This window comes from Patagioenas fasciata, chromosome 3 (assembly GCF_037038585.1).
Source record: "Patagioenas fasciata isolate bPatFas1 chromosome 3, bPatFas1.hap1, whole genome shotgun sequence".
NCBI classification, from domain to species: Eukaryota; Metazoa; Chordata; class Aves; order Columbiformes; family Columbidae; genus Patagioenas; species Patagioenas fasciata.
Window position 1 is genome coordinate 59,684,896 of NC_092522.1, and position 17,359 is coordinate 59,702,254.

General features: G+C 37.9%; 1 protein-coding gene across 4 annotated transcripts in view; it reads right to left on the reverse strand.

Moving 5' to 3' along the window:
- Window positions 1–17,359, reverse strand: part of RGS17 (regulator of G protein signaling 17) — a 77,869-nt gene that overhangs the window by 31,801 nt on the left and 28,709 nt on the right. For all 4 annotated transcript variants that reach the window (XM_065834479.2, XM_065834478.2, XM_065834477.2 and 1 more), the window contains exon 2: window positions 3,519–3,662. In XM_065834479.2, the coding sequence (XP_065690551.1) occupies window positions 3,519–3,637 (119 nt within the window). In that variant the 5' untranslated portion in view covers window positions 3,638–3,662. The remainder of the gene's footprint in view (window positions 1–3,518; window positions 3,663–17,359) is intronic.

Sequence of the window (17,359 nt, forward strand, 5' to 3'; positions counted from 1 at the left end):
TGGCTGAACACCCGCCTGACCATGGGAAGCAGTGAATGAATTCCTTATTTTGTTTTGCTTGTGCACAAATCTTTGCATTATCTATTAAGCTGTCTTTATCTCAACCCACGATTTTTCTCACTTTCACCCTTCCACTTCACTTTCCTCATCCCACTGGGCAGGAGTGAGCGAGTGCCTGGGTGGGGCTGAACTGCCTGTTGGAGTGAACCCACAGCAATGGAGAAGTGCTCCAAATATTAGTTACTTTTAAGAGGGAATTATTAGAGAAAAAAATATATAAGAGGTACTGAATAATTTTTGGATCTCTTTGCTGTTAACAAGTCTCTATTAGACAAAGTACTAACTCCCCAAACAGAAGTGTGACTATTTGCCTATGCTGTTATGCAAACAGAAGACTTAATGCCTATTCTGATTCTAACACAGGGTGAAATAGAAGTAAACAAACATCACATGATTCACAACAGATATTTTTAGAATTCTAATGATTTGTTTGGCTATATGAACTATTGAACTAACTCTTCAAACAGATACAAGTGAAAGCTTCTTACTAAAAGCTACCTCCCTTTCTACAATGGTGAAAAAGTTGAGGCACTAAGAGGTCAATGATGTAAGAACTGTCCTCAGTCACACAACCTGGTGGTGGAAAAACAGAAGAAAAGTCTCCTAATCTTGATATTGACAGTTAAAGCATTGTCATCACCATTGATGAACATAGGAATCTCTTGAGAAACTTGTATTACTCAAATACAAAGATCTGTGGAATTAGAGAAAACACGCAATTTCGTTAGGTCCAGAGAACCTGTTATGATTATCAGTTAGGCTTTCCTATTACAGAGAACTACCCTAAAGAATTACCTACCTAGAATCCCCTAGATAATGTGACTAATAAAGCTTTTTAATTTTATATTTTAAAATTATTTTTGTAGTGGTAAGAATGGTAATCTGTGTTCTACCTGGACAGTTCAAAAATTTACCAAACAAATTTGGCACGAGAACCAATTACTTCATTTTCACTCAGATTCTGAAACTATCATATCGCCTTTTTCAAAGTTTTGTCTCATCTCTCTTCTAATGGAGTCTTCACTATGGGAGACAGAGCTGGAAAAGTCATTATATCACCTGTTCTACCTTTTTGATTTTAGAAAACACAAGTGATGTCACTATCACCTTTGGCACATTCTTTGACTTAATCCTGAAAACTAGCTAAAATTGACAGGATTTCTCCATGCTCAGTTTAATCTACTTTACCAAAAAAACCCTTCAACACCTGATATACAGGGTATTAACAACAAAAACAATTATTCAAGCAGCTGAAGAGACATCCTACATTTCAAAGCAATAGTTGCTCTAATTTAGATTTAATATGCATAAACTTCTGAAATACATAATGGTATTGCATTCTAAGGAGTAGAGGCACTCCAAGGGTCATAAAGCCCATGAAAGCTCCAAAATAGAGTATAGTTGTCAAATCAGAATTCTTGAGTTACAGCATGCTTGAGAAATAAAATAGTCTTTGAGTTTTAGAAATTAGACTGATATTTTTATGGCCATTCATGTTCCAATATGCAAGGCAAAAGCCAACCCTAGCTGTACCTGCACAATGATGGGCTTTATTTCCATCCAGTAAAGAGATGTTGTAGTCATGCTGGATAATTATATGAAAACATCATCTCAGGGATTGTTAAAAAGCAAGCAGAGTGCTAGGAATTAATAATAAAAAAAGAGCAAACACAAAACATGGTGCACTTTTCTTGACTATTGTAGCAGATCTACTCAACATCTCAGACAGCATACAGTAAAATGGGAAAGGCACATAGAAAGACACAAGATAGGTGGATAGATAGAAGAGAATTAAGGATAAACTATGGTCTGGCTAAGATTCTATATGACAGAGATTAAAACAGGGAAGACTATGGAAGAAAATGCAACAGAAGTGGGATATGAAAGAGCTCTAGAAAAACTTGATCATCCTGGGAACAATAATTCACTGTTCTTCACAGTCATAAGAACAAGGAAGCATCAAATGAAATCAACATCTTGTAGGTTAAAACAAATAAAAGGGAGTAATAGTTCACAGAGTGCACAAGTCTGTTGTAGAATTTATTGCAATGGGAAACTCTGGATGCCTAAAGTTTACATGAGTTCAGGAAATTACTGCAGAAAATGGTTTGACAAATTAATGAAAGAAAGTTCCATCAGTGGCTATAAAACACTCAGAAATAACCTCTGGGCCAGGAAGTCCCTAAGTTGCAGACTGCCAAAAGTTGTGAGGAGTTTTGCTGTGGATAGGTTGAGGAGGTGCATGTCCACTTGTTTTTTCCTTTCCTTGTGGTATCTGCTACAGGTCACTTCCTCAAACAGGATACTGAGCTAAATGAACCTTTGGTCTGTAACAGTATAGGTAGTCTTATATTGTGCCCTTGTCACAATGCAGCAATAGCAGTGGCAAAACATCCTCCCTTTTCTTCTCATTTAATACACTTTCATCTCTTGGTGAAAGTATGGATTGAACACATTGCAAAGTATCTTGGAAAAAGCATAATCTCTCGCTCATCCTTGCTCCAAATATCCTCTGCCTATAGGTGAAACTAGAAGTAACAGCCAAAGCAGGTCCACCCTGGTAATGCCTCCAGGATGTAGCATCTTGGAAAAAGCTGTCTCATTTGATGCCTGGTGCATACATTCTGGTATGTATTCTTAAATATATTTGCAACAAATCGTCTCAAATTTTAGAGTGGGGCCAGATGCCCAATTCATATGAAAATAACACAGATATACAGATGCATGGTCACTGCAAAAAGACTGAGCTTGTATGTAACAGGGTGCACAGGCTCCAAACAGTACTTTTTGTTTCAACACTGTATTCATGAAATTAAGAAATAGAGACCTGATGCATCTCAAGACACTGAGAATTTAAAGCTGTTTCTGCAAGTGGCTTTAATTCTTTGACTTTCCAAGTGAAGTCTTTGATTAGGAAGAGCCAATCAACCACAATTTTCAAGCCTCTTTTCCGCTAAAATTATGACACACCAGTTAAAAGATAAAGTGGAATTTAAGGCTTCTGTTCTCATATTTACAGAATATACATTATTCAACAACTAAGTAGTAAAAGAGGTCACCATATATTCACATTTATGACCTTCTTTTTCCCTCCTGAATGCAGAGAACTACAGTATCAAAAGTACAAACATAAAAAAAGTGTTTTGAATTAAAAACAGAAAATGTTCAGTACCAAGTCTCTCATTCACACATACTAGTTTTACAACTGAAATTTCCTCTTTTAGTTATAGTTTAAGTAGGGTAAATACAGCTTGAATTTACTATTCTCTCCTCTTCCCCCTCACAAGATGTCCAACCAAATCAGGGAATTGTTTAATCAAATTTTTAAGTGAAATGTTAAATTGTGCCTCTTGGCAGCAATGCTCTCCCAGAAGTTTGCATGTTCCCCATGCTTGGCACTTTCCATTCTCATCATTTACCTGTGGTAGATATGAAACCAAATATACTACAGGACATACCATGAACAGCTGCAGCAACAGCACCAACAAAAGCAACATGTGTTGTTGGGCCTTTGGTTTCCAGGTGCTTGAGACACAGCTGATGTTCCTTCATTTTGTGACTGCTGCCTCTTTCTCATCTCAGCTACTTCAGTGCCCAAGTGGCTATAAGAACACAGACATAAGAGATGTACAGAATTACTATAGGCTGTCATAAAGTACATTGACATTTCTACAATAATCTCTGATTCTGATGATTATCAGAGCTTGTGGCAACAAAAGTACGTGGCCATCAACTGTGCTGGCCAAGTAATAGTTCTATTGTGTCAAAAGCAGTTTCCAGAAGACCACATTTTAGTGACACGCTTATGCTACTGTGCCTTTGAATCACATCTATTCTTATTGCATTGGCCAGACTAAAAGGTCTGTTTATTACCCTTCTGAACAGCAAGCTACACAGCTTGTGTAGCACTTCGTAGAGTCTGAGTTGTTCCTTACCATATAACTATCACAGCTCTTCCAATTGTACTAAAAATACAGTGGGATGGTTATTCACTTTAAACATGAGCTGGAAACATCTTTTTTGCTTCTTGACTTCTCTGGTCAATGCTGGATCAATGAAACTGATATAATGGATGTTATATCATGGGCACCAGTACCTGTCAGTTAAAAGCCAGGATTATTTTAAATACCATAACTGGGAAGTTTGCTACTGTAGAGTTATTTTCTTGTAAAAAAAGGAATATTAAATATGTATTTCCAAAATATTTTTCCAAAAACTTTGAGTATTTTCTGGTCACATAAAATTTTCTCTTTCTTATGTTTCATTAGGCCAAAATATTTTTCTTTCCAGTGACTTGCAATATGCAGCTGGAAGTAACATTCCATGCATTACTTAGTTTTCAAAAGAAGTTAAAACATTTACTGCTAATTTATGTTATTTAGGAGGGTTTAGTTGTCAGGATCCTTCTAATGTTTCACATCTTCTTAGTACAACTGTAAGTTTCCCAAAGTGATGGCTATTACAAGCATATGTAAATTAGAATAAATTTAGTACTTTTGCCTTTGAAAAAGTACAAACATTACTCTGGTGAGAAGCCCAGTTTAAAACAGAAGTCGGTAGAAGATGGCCTGGTGTGAGCAGCATGCGCTGTGCTCCACATACCCAGGGTATCCTGCTGCAACCAGGAGTGCTGAAGAAAGGCAGCTCTGGTTGATTTACCACCTGAATACATCATGTGCAGACAACCGAGAGATGCGCTACTCCATCCACATGCATTCAAGCAGCAGCTGGGAGTTTGCATTTACAGAGTTGCTAAAACTCCTGAAATTCTTCTTCTGTAGCAGCGTTTGTATAGACAATTTGCACACAACAACATGCACCAAAGATACCAAGCATCAGAACCCAAATTCATGCTGCAAAACTCAATTTCAGCTTCTTGCATAGCTAACTTCTATGTATGCTGTCACTGAATAGAATCAGGTCACTTCTGAAGTGTTTGGTCAAATTAAACAATGAAGAACCATTTAGCTACCTGTGGTGAGGGCACCTGCTTATGCTATTGATATTATTTATTATGGTTTATAGTTGCTGTACTCTTGAAGATCAAAACGTCACAATAAAAACCAAACTTTTTAAAAACTAAAATGTAAATATCTGTTGTTAACAAAGGATACTTTGACATGATAGAAAAAAATGCCCATATTTTTACAACAGATAAGAAGGAAAGGGAAAATTTTGCATCATAATAGGTAGCTCAGATGGCGAGTGACAGTATGGAATCACTTTCTCCAAATTATTGTGCTGAACCTCTGCTGACTGTGCATGATAGCTGTGTCATGCTGTGAATGGTACTTGCTTCAGCAAGTGCAATGACTATGGTTAAAGAAATTAAAACCAGATATTTTCACTGGGAATGTTTGTTTCTTGTAACTAAGATAGAGATTCTAGAAACATTCGTACAAAATAAAAAATTTATTATTTCAGAAACCAGTGAACTTACCCATACTTAGGTATTTGGAATGGAAACATCCCATGCTTTCCACCTGTGTTCCTAAAATTATACATATATTAAAAATGTACTATAGTTAGAATCTGCTGCACTATAAGTACAAGGGGACAGGATGAAGGTTACCTATTCAGACATGATGATGACAGTGACTTTGCTGTAGTTTTACAATAACTTTAACATAGCACAAGCTGACATGTCACTGAAATAAATGTTTCCCTTTTCTCCTGTGCAGCTCACAGTCACTCATTCCCTCACCTGAGCTGTCCCCTTCTCTGTGCTGGAAGCAGAATTTTGTGCAGGTACTTGGTGAACTGGATAAAATAGCAGGCATGATTTAAAACTAATCCAGAGGGGAAAGAAAATAAAATAAAATTAATTTTAACTTGGTTCAAGTCCCAGTCTCATTCACCTTGTGCAGATGTGAGCACTTGGGCCGGAGCAAGGGAGGAAACAGGACAGTGCAGCACGAACGTCAAGCACTGGGGACTACTCCCTACCATCCCTGCTTACACTTGCAGGAGCTGATGCTGAAATGGGTGGGAGTTGCTGAGCTGCAGAAAGGGAAAATCTGCGACTGTAGTTCCCAGCACACAGCACGTCACTTGTCTGAGGGGCAGAGTCAGGAGTGTGGTTTAACAGAAATGGTCCATGTCCTCAGCCCTGCCCAGCAACATCTACCACTGAAAATTTCCCAGCTATTCACCTTTTGGTATGGAGTGCCATGGCCAGCTGTTTCGGAGGTTTGCAAATCTGGCAGTACATGGTATCCACAGGAGTTGTAAGGAAATGGGTCATTGTAGAGCATTTCAGGTGGCATGGTTTTCTCTAAGGCTGCTCAGAGCTCACAGGCCAGCCAGTCTTTAGAGTGAGACTGCTTGCTTGCTATGCTCTGACTCCACTCTGGAGTATGGCGAGGGATATGACCCATCTCTTTCCTGACTGTGTATTATTTGGAGGAGGAAGAGGGTAGTCCTCAATTGCAGGTACTGTTACATTTATATACTTACACTGTGTTTGAAAGAAGAAAAAAAAAAAAACAACAACCAACCAAAGTCCACCCCAACGCCCCACCACCAAACGCCTGTGTATTTACATCCAGTGATAGTTTGCATTCTAGTCCTAATACGGTATGTTTGGTTACTTGAGCTTAAAGCATTAATTATGATGGTAGGAGAGTGCTGCAAGGGGTTGTATTTTGAGATCAGTTGATAACATGGATATTGTGTAGTGGGACTACCCTTAGCTTCCAGTTACAATAGGCAAAGATCTTACTGGCACAGTGGGACAGTTGTATTTAATTAATCTCAGATTCCATCCTTTCCACAGCTGATGTTGGTGTTTACTCTGAACCTTGCTGTATCTGAAAATGCAAACTGTTATTTAGCTTGGTGTGACTGGCATGCTGATCAATAAAAGCACAAGGCTGAAAATCGAAGCAATGAGACTGTTCGCAGTGAATACATGAATGATGTTCACTCCTTTGGCTTAACCAATGGCTGAAGTCAAAGTTATCAGCCCTTTTCTTTTGCAAGTGTTGCATTCTCTTAGAGACCTTCTAAGCTGAAGTCTATAAGAAATACGAAAAATCCACCCTGTGATGCAAAACAATAAGAAGTTTACTGAATATGAAATAGGATGGGTGGAAACTTTAGTTTCATGCTTATTTTCGTTGGATTTCATGTTTCATGTTGTATTTACAAATACCAGATATCATCTACGCAAAACTGTAATAGATTTCATTAGATTATTTAGGATGCAGAAGCAGAAATGTCTTAATTCCTGCCTATATTTAGAGACTGACTGTAGACAGAGGGTTTATATTTGGTGCCCTGGTCCAAGGCATGAAAAAGAAATTTAGCATCTTTAATTCAGCAAGTCAGACTGATGAGATAAATTACTTTTTCAGTAATTAAGTGTGAAAGTTAGTACATAACTGTGAAGGAGTAGAATATTGTGAACTGATATTGAGCAAACCTTCTAAGATAGTTGTAAATAATGCACATACTGTCTCCAAGATTTCAGTTTGCCTTTTAGCTTTTTCAACATTTTCATTCTTCTTAAAATGCTCTAACTTGGCAAAAATACTGGATGGTGAAGGTGGGCCTTTGTCCAACAGAAATAATATTTCTCCTTGTTACTCTAGATGATCTCTCAGGCTGTAACAACACAGGTATAAGCTGCTTCTGTCAGTTTTGCATCTGTTTCTTCATCTCCATTTGGTGGCATGGTTTACTAACAGTGCTATGCTTTCCATTTGTGCTGATAGGGAATAGGAATAGTATTCTGTTTTGCTTGATTGACTCATTCTCTTGGGGATGGTTAGATATTATGGCCCTCTGAGCAACCCCATAATCATGAAGGATTTCATTTTGCAGAACATCTGCTGTCCCTACTGTGCAGCTGAGGAAAGGAACCCAAGGGTACAGCAACAGTTTATTATACAAGTTACGAGACAGGTAGCTCATACAAGCTGCAAAGCAAGGAATTCTGTACAACCCTGTTTGTATCTTCAGTCTTGCATTGCTAGAGGAATATGAGAACTAAGAAACCCTTAGAAATTTGGAAGAAGGCTTCCTGTCAGTTGTGGAACCGATGGCAGAAGGATCTATTTCTATGTTTAGACAGTGTAATTACCACTTATACCACTGGGTACTCAGGGGTAATTATTGCAGAGATTCCCTTGTGCACAGAGCACTGCCTTGGGAAGAGAACTCAAAAGCGAATAACTGATGGAAGAATCATTTGGTTTATTACACTTATACCTGGGCAGCCCTATTGAATACTGACTCCAGTCTGTTCAAATTCCACAGAGTGCCTCCAGAAGATGAAAAGAAGGTAGTTTCTGAACAGTTGCACCTCCCTGACTCTCCACCTCCTGCAGGACTTGTGCTAAGGTTTTCGAATGTTTTCCCCGGAAATTCCCAAGGTGTTGGACATGGCACAAAACAACACAGGCTGTATCATTTCAGTTATTTCAAGTGGCTCTATTGATGTCTATACTCTGATGAAGGAAGAGCAACTTTTTTTCTTTTTTTCTGGCATCCAAAGTTTATCATTAATGCCCCAGAAATTATCTGAACTTTGGCACTGTCCCATCCAGCGCCCTCTGCTCATTTGGGAGCTTTCCCCTGCACATGACCTTCCTGTAAGCATTTCTGTTCCCTCTCAGGACTGAGAGGGCATTCCCTGGAGAAGCTCATGCACTAGGTGGTCATAGAAATATCTTGAAACTCCATTAGTGATTGTGAAATTTTTATTTTACCTTCCAGAGCCACTCCCTAGTGGCTGTTTTGAAAGAGAGATATTATATAAGGGTGTGGATAAACAGTCTCAACTGGTGTTCACTTGGTACATGGATTCCTGATAAGAATTGTTTTTAAATGTAGGGATGTTGAAAGCTTTCAAGGTCTAAACATTAAGGTTAACATGGCTCATTTAAGACAACCAGAATTCATCGTAAGAAATAAATGTACACTGAGGAAGGCTTTGTATATGGTGGATTCAAGACTTCAAACTATCATTTCAGATTGTCCACATATTTGGAAAATCTCAACGTTTATGACAACAGAGTTATATTAACACTTCCTTGATTTTTTTAACTGGTTGTTGGGGACAATTAGAGTGATCTTTACAGGATTGACTGGTTGATGGGTTTTAGTTTCCTAAAACAATCAGTGGGAGAAATGACAGAGATATCCCTGAAACACTACTTTTTTTTTTTTTTCTTTTAGAGGAGTTAGGTACCTTATTGAATTTTTAATATATACAACATCATCTTAACTCCACACACTAAGCAAAAACCCTCAGTGAATGTCATAATATGTTACTTCTAATGATCTGTGGTACACTATCTGTTTTAAAGCCATAATTTTTTAAAGAACAGATTTACTAGTGTACCAGAATAATGAAACACAGCTTGGATTCACCTGCCACTTAAGTAATCTCACAGATGCAAGTATTGCTCTTGCAATTCAAAGACAGTCCTAACACAACATTGATCTTTTATTTGTGCTGTCTCCATTCATCTAGAAGAGTGTCTTAAGGGTACCACAAGCTAAATGGAGACAGACCAAGAGATTGTATTAGATGTATGTGAGCTATAAAGGTTTCCATACACACCTTGCAATGCCGAGTGAGTAGTGAAATCAAGGCAGCAGAGCCATGGACACCCTTTTAAGTGCTGCTGACCACTTCTACAGTCTTCATAGAGCAACGGCATTCATACTAGTCACTGCCCAAGAGAAAACTTGACACAGATACATTCTCTCTTTTACCACGGAATCCTGAAAGCCATTCAGTATTTCACAAATAAATACATGTGAAGTAAATAGAGAAGAATAACTCTACCAGAAGAAGTGTAATTGAGTTACCTTTGGCTCCATTTACTTATTTCAATGTATCTGTAGTCTATTACAGAACAATTAGAAGTTATTGGCACAATGGAACCTTAATTGCACCTTAATTGATTTAAATATAAACTACATGGAAAATTTCAATTAATTGCAGCAGTATGGAAAGTTTGAAATGTTGGCAATTTTAAGAATTTCTAAAAACTATTCTGGTTAACAGTAGTCATGACAGAATTTGAATTATAACTCAAAATTTTAAAATATTTGCTTTTCAGGTTCTTCAAAAACTATATTTTGCAGCACACCTAAGTTCTAAAAACTTGTGAAGAGTAAGAAGGTCTGAATCAAAATGGAAGTTGACCCACATATTTATAACTAGACCTTCATATTGCATCCATGCCCCATGTTGATGTGCCATACAGGCAAATGCACAGATTCTATGTTCTACATGTTGAGTTCAGCCAATACAGCGCATACACATATTATAGCTTGCAATTTTAAAAGCCTGGCTGCCTACAGCAAGCTGTATGAACCATTGCTTCTAACTCTGATGATCCCACAGTGATTACCATGAGGGACTTTATTTCTTGAAGTATCTTGAAGTGCCCAAGACACCCCATGGCCTCCATTCTGTCATTCTTCTTGTGTAAGTGGCAGACAACCTTTTGGTAGTAACTTTTGAAATTGTAGGTTTCAAATACTTTTTGGCTTAGAGAACAGGTTATTGCACCTACTCAATTTTTCTTTTGAGAAACTGTAGCCTTGAGAATCTACAGCAAAACATCTTGCTCTTCTATTAGTTTCTGCATCTCAGCAAAGAATTTCAAGACATGTATACCTCTACCACACAGATGTCTTTCTCCTGTCAGGTCTTCCACTCTGGAGATGTTTGATTCTTTCTAAAGCCCCTAAGAGCAAACCCTAAGAGGGTCATAAAGTGGACATTCTGTCCATTGGTGGAATAGGAAGAAAAAGAAATTGTGTGCACACTTGGTAGAAAGTGTTCAGACACGAAGTGTTTTATTAGGACAGAACACTGCTACATGAATATTCATTTCAATTGAAAGCATGCGGTTCAGCTGACCATTATAAAATTCTTGTCTTGCATACAGTAATATTCTTTTTATGACTTTGTCAGACAGCTTTTGTGCTCATAAAGGATGTCTGAGATTTCTTTTTCACTATTTTATGGTGAACTTAGTATCCTGAGGAAGCCTTGCTTAAATATCTGCATCATGAAGTAGATATGCATTTGTAGCTCTGACTCAGACATTACTGCTCAGTAACAAAACATTAAGCCTGATAGTAATGCATTACTGAAAAGTTTGAGATGCCCACATGTGGCTTTTAAGGAGCTGTACTAAAATTATGATTAAGAGCACTCTACAGTCTTCAGAAACATTTTATAAAAATCAAAATGTAAAACTCATCATGAAATCATCTGTCTTTTTCAGCGTATTGGTTTTATTTGCATGTATTTGAGAAACATCTGAGAATTCCATTTTACACTACATCTATCTACCTGTGTGTTGTGGACAGTGTGGCTGCAGCTGACTTAGACACATGAATCCCCTACACTTTAGAAAGCTGAAAAGATACTTTCCTCACAGGAAGGGAAATACAGATCTTGACAAGTTGCTGGAAAACTAAGGAAGTGTTTGTTACAGTCCATGACATTCCCCATGAATAAAACACAAAGACAACTCTTGAGATTACAGAGAACTTTACTGCATGCATTAGCACTGTGATTTCTAAATAAGCTTCCCTGTGCTCAAAGGTATTTCTCTGTGCAGAAAGCCAGATGTCATTTGTGGATTATGTGAACTGTACAAATTCTGTAAAAATTTCAGCAGAAATTTAAGAAAAAATCCTAGGACCAGCACAAGAATTTGTAGGATAGAAAGATTTGCAAATTCAATTCAAGTATCAAATAAGCTTCATGCCGGTGAATAACTTTTTTTCTGCACAAAAGACCATTCTGGCAGTTTTCCATTTGCAGAAATGGCAGCATTTAATCAAATAAATGCACACAACTTTCCTTTAAGGTGCATGTGCTACTACAGGCTGTAAAACAAAGGAAGGCACTAGGAAAATTGTTTTAGTGTGAGAAGAGCTTTTCTGAAACTGCTTTGGGCATTGTTCTAATCTTTGAAGTGAAAGAATCTACATTCTTTACTGTAAAATGAAGACTTGCATCCTCTGCTTCCAAGGCACTTTATTTTTTCAAATTCCTTCTGGAAACAGAAGTTGCAAATTTGGACAGAACTAGACTCACAAAGACTTCCTTAATACAGGGTTTTTGAAATAACTGGATAATTGGTCATCATGCTGATTTTAGTCTCACTGACTGACTTGTCAGTTATCTTCTGACAGGATTTCTGTGTGCTCCTGCCCTCCGTTCCTCAGCCACCCTCAAAAGTAAAACAAAAAAACAGCCAAACAAACAAGTAGCACAATAAACAAAATCAAGATATTAGAGCAGCAGGGAGAGTCTATTTGATTAACATGATAAAGCTGAGAAGGAGAGGAACAGATGGTGGCCTTCGGGTCTTTTTGGATGGTAATAGTGGGAGAAGCTTAATGCAAGCACTAAACGTGGATAGGCTTGATCTAAAACCGAGCTGCTTTCAATAAGAAAGGCAGGGGCAGGGATTGTCCAGGTACAATGCTCTGCTCACATTACAATACCTATGAACATCATGACCATAGACCTAAAGGAATATATACTCTTGCCAGATAATGGTCAGACCATTCCCTTTGGTAATGAATATCCACTTCCCTATCACAAGCTATGCTACTTCTGTTAAACTAGTAGCAAGCTCCTGATATTTCTGCTCCTCTTGCTAGTGCTAATGCTTGCTCATCTGAGGAGGAGAGAGGAGATGTCTGTCAGCTCTGCTTTGAAACTGATAACCTGCAGAGCAATACAGCAGGCAGATGTGTGTCTAATGCTGCTGCAGCAGGACTCACTACGACTCATCTGTCAAAGCCGCTAGGCAGCACAGGAAATAAAGAGATTTGTGGAGAAAAAGAAAAATCACACTTCCAGGTTAAATCCCCTTGCCATTACAAGACCTTTCTAGAACTTACTGTCTTTTCAGTGAGAGAAAGCAGGCTTTCTTTCCTTTCCCTTGTCCTTATTTTATCCCTTCACCTGCTGGAAGGATTGCCATGTAGAAAGCTGAAGCATCCTTTGTGTACCTCATCACCTGAGCATCTACCTCAGCTGCCCGCATGCTCCTTAGCGTCTTGCTTGTTCAACTTGTCTGGAGGAGCAGGTTTCTCCAGAGCTACTCACAGGTCACTTTCCAACTACCGCAAATTTATGTGGCTGTTGGTACTTTATAACATCAGGTAGTGGACACTTACAGCACAGTCTCTCTCCTCTAAACATAGAGGTATAATGCAAGTGCGCAGCAAAAGAAAGCCATGAATGTCTAAATTATACAGAAAATGCCTAACAGTCAAAGCAGTATCTCTTAAATTCACAGAGATTTCCAAACAGAGATTTCACACTGAGGCAGAGGGCTTGAGATGTTTTGAAACTGGTGTGAGGAGTCCCTAAAGCTAGTTAGCACATTGTGTGTTGGAAAGGATGCACTGAGGTTCAGACAAAAGAAAACAAAATCAATTATGATTTGTTATCTCTCCTTTTGCCTCCCATGGTCATTTTTTAATGTGTCAGTTTTAAAAACAGATTTCCAACTATCCTAGTGAACAAATTTCTATAGTGAGCTGTGCATGTATTCCTTCATATTCACCAATAGAAAAGAATAAATAATGTCTTCCTGCAGAATTCAACAGCTATTGCACTATGGAAGACTTAAATATTGAAACCACATTATAGTAGGCTTTCTTCCTTTTTTTTTTCTTTCTTTTTTTTCTTTTTAACCCTATCAGGCATGTGAATTAAGAATTTTTTATCATTTCTACAAATGCTAAATTCAAATTTGTGTAGAAACAACCCACCATTTTTCCTCCTGGGAAAGGATATTTTACTTTGGAAGACAGGCACCGATAGTAAGTAATATTCCAGATGTTAATTTGTTCCCCATTTTCTTTGTATGAACGTATATTTGAAGTAGTACGTGCTTAGGGAGGGATGCGGTGTTGTTGCATTTTTTTCAAAGCTTAAGAAGAGAAAAAGAATTGCAAATCATTTTGCTGTCCAGAAAACAGCAAAATACACCCAAACACTGAAAATCCTTTTGAAGACCACTTTAATTGAATTACAAAAAAGTCTTACATAAAAGGTCTATTTTTAACACCCCATTTTTATAAAGTTTAAAGGATGGAACTTGAAACTACTCTCCCATAATATAAATTTCATAATTTTTCATGATCCAAGTCTACTTATTCTATCAATATTAAATAATCTACTGCTAAGATACAAGGGACTGAAAACATGACATGAAAACTTGAAACCTTTGAAATCTCTGGAAACATGAAAACTTTGGTACGAAGTGTCACATCTAGTCAGATCTGTACATTTACCAGCTCTCTACTTTTATCTGAGCATCAGCACAGATTTACAATCACCAGCTATGTTACTCTATAGCAAAGCATTAAAGTAGCTCTTCCACTTGAGTATGCAATGGGATAGACTGAACCAATTTAATTTAGATAAATAGATCCCTGAAGATGAGCAGATGAGACCTCATGGAACACTGTCTTCACAGATTACTCAGTGAAACTTGATGTGAATGTCTGGTCTATCACCTCTCTTCCTATAAAAGCTCTGCTCACTGGCAGTGCAGCCTGTCTGATGTTCTTGTTTACTACCACACAGACAATAGGCTTCCTGAGGGAAGTTCATCAGCATCCTTTTATCCAGTATTTCATAACGTTAAAAAAATTAGAGAGCTTTGCATAAAGGGTTTCCTTTAGCCAGTGAGATAAACTTAGGAAATTTTCTTGCTGAATTTTAGAAAAAAAAGTCTCTAATCATAAGAGGACAAGGTAGTGTTTTAATTTAAAAGAACTGTGCAAGAGATCTGGGCAGCCTGTTGACTGCGTGTTAAAGGACACCATTAAGTAGATTTAAAAAAACTATGGGCAATGTCATAGCTGGCCCAGCCAGCTCTCCACATCTGCACCTTCCCCACAATTTGTCACCTCCCACAACTATATTCTGACTTTGGCACTGACTTATGTTGCAAACTCTTTTTGAAAGTAGGACCTTGCTGTGAGATCTGTAAGAGGATGGGGAACAAGGGAAGCTAGGGAACAAGCTTGAGTACAAGGCCAAATTTTACTGAGACCTCATACACTGATTGTCTCAGAGGACCTTCTCAGTGAGCTGTCACAACAACTCTTCCAGCAGCAGGGGTTTATACGAAGTCCATGTTGGCCAGTAACAGTTAAGCTGGGAGAGCAAATCTCTCCACAAGAGCTCTAGTAGGACTTCTCTCCTTCACCTGGCTGCTGTTTTGTATTTTGTTTTGTTTTGTTTTCATTTCACTTGGCTTTTTTGGTAAACTTGGGTTAATTCTTTGTTTTCGCGATTGTCTTTGGAAGTCTGACCTATTGTTTGGTTGAAATTGCATGACACACATGAAGTTAGTGGAAAGGGACTGACAGGGAGATACAGCAAGGTCTCACAAGGATCATCGGCTTAGGAAACTGAAACAAAAAGTCAGAAACAAAATCAATGTGAAGAGCTTTGAGCAGTACGGCCTGGAATAGCCCACCACTAAATAATACATCCTCATTCATCCAGCCACGGCTGTGACCCAGGTGCTATCTTCAGTTGTTGAGGCAAAAGATAAAGGGCATTATTGGGGAAGGATGTGGAAGGCAGAGAGAAGAATAGTGCTCACTTTCTAGCCCAGCTATAGTGAGTAAAGTAGAGCCAGACCCCACCATGGTTTTATTTTGTGTATTGGGAGTATTTAGACTAGATCCAGTCCTGCCAATTGTACAGCTTCATCACGTGCTTTGGGGAAGGGAAACATGTTATGCAATAAAACTAGAAAATATGATTGAAGCAACCAAGCTTCACCTCAGGCTAAGGAGGAGGTTTAATATTAGAAACTACTTTAGTCTCTTTTTTAAAATTGTGACAATTAGAAAGAATGTTTATTAGACTTTTTTCTTTTAGCCCCATAAGACACAAAAATTGAAAATATTCCAGCTGAAAGCCATTATCTGTCTCCCATTTCAGATCAAACATTTTATGTCCTCTTTTTATTTGCCTCAGTTGATTCTATTGAGGCAAAGGGAAGAGTATGTCATCTTATAATACTCACATGTTATTAGCAATAAATATTGAATCAGTTGCTTTAAAATGTCTATACTAGTTATTCATAGTATCTTTTCTTCCAAACCCCTTCACAATAAAAGAATAATGAAACCTTTTTGAGTAAGTAAACTGGAGATTACAGCATAGTGCTAGTAGAGCAGAGCTTTTTATGGACCAAGACATATCTTCCCTCTTATGAAAAACACAACATGTTCTCTATGATGGAATTTTCAAAAACATCCAGTGGTTGTAATATGCTTCATCCACTGAACCAACTCTTATAAATTTCTCTAATTTGAAGCAAAGTGAAGATGGAACTCTTACCCTGAAGAAGGTGAACATCTCTGAAACATTTTTACTCCTAAGACTTCTTAGGTTGAGAAGATTCTGGGGTCAAAATCTTTTAAAAAATGCATAAATTACAGAAAACTGCCTGGAAATAATTTTATTTACTGTAAACCTATGTGTGTTTTAAGTATTAATATTTGACATAACATTGCTTCATACGGGTGGTTTCTAAGGTTGCATGATGTTAATCAGAGATTCCTCTGACATTCTAGCTTTCCCATGAAGAAAAAAAAAAGTTACACTTGCTACAGTTAAATAAATTCTTATTCTTTGAGAAAAAAAATTAATATTTGACACAGCTGTGCATCCTCAGAGACCTACTATATGTACTTCCTTGTTGATACCTGAATGGTATGGAACCAAATGCAATGATAAAGAAAAACAGAGGCTTCACAGAAGACATTAAATACAATATTTCTCAATAAAGGAGACCACTGCTTGGTTTCAAGAGCTCTCAAACTAAATGATGCTTTCATGTTATGTTTTGTATTTGAGTCATGCCTCTTGCAAAGTTCTGGCACATTCAGTGACTGCAGAACTGAAAAAGCAAACCTCAGCATTTCTTCCCAGCACACTTGACACAAGTCAGCATGCCTCATGCCAATCTGTCAGTCCTTGCTAGTTCTAATAAACATCTCCTGAAGTTTCTACATTCCGTATCATACAGAAGAAGAATAAAAAAAGCCCAGCAGAGTTACTCAGTTATGCTTGAAGACAACTGATGAAGAAGAACTGCCCTGTGCTGCACAGAGGAGCTGGCAGATATGGAACAACTGCAGCTGATGCGGTAGGCACCCGCAGCACCCACAGAGCACATGGGGACGGAGGTATCCAGACTACGATTCTGCTGGAGGCCATCTGAACCTGCTTCTGAAGGAAGGACAGCTTAAAAAGAAGAAGAAAAAATATATA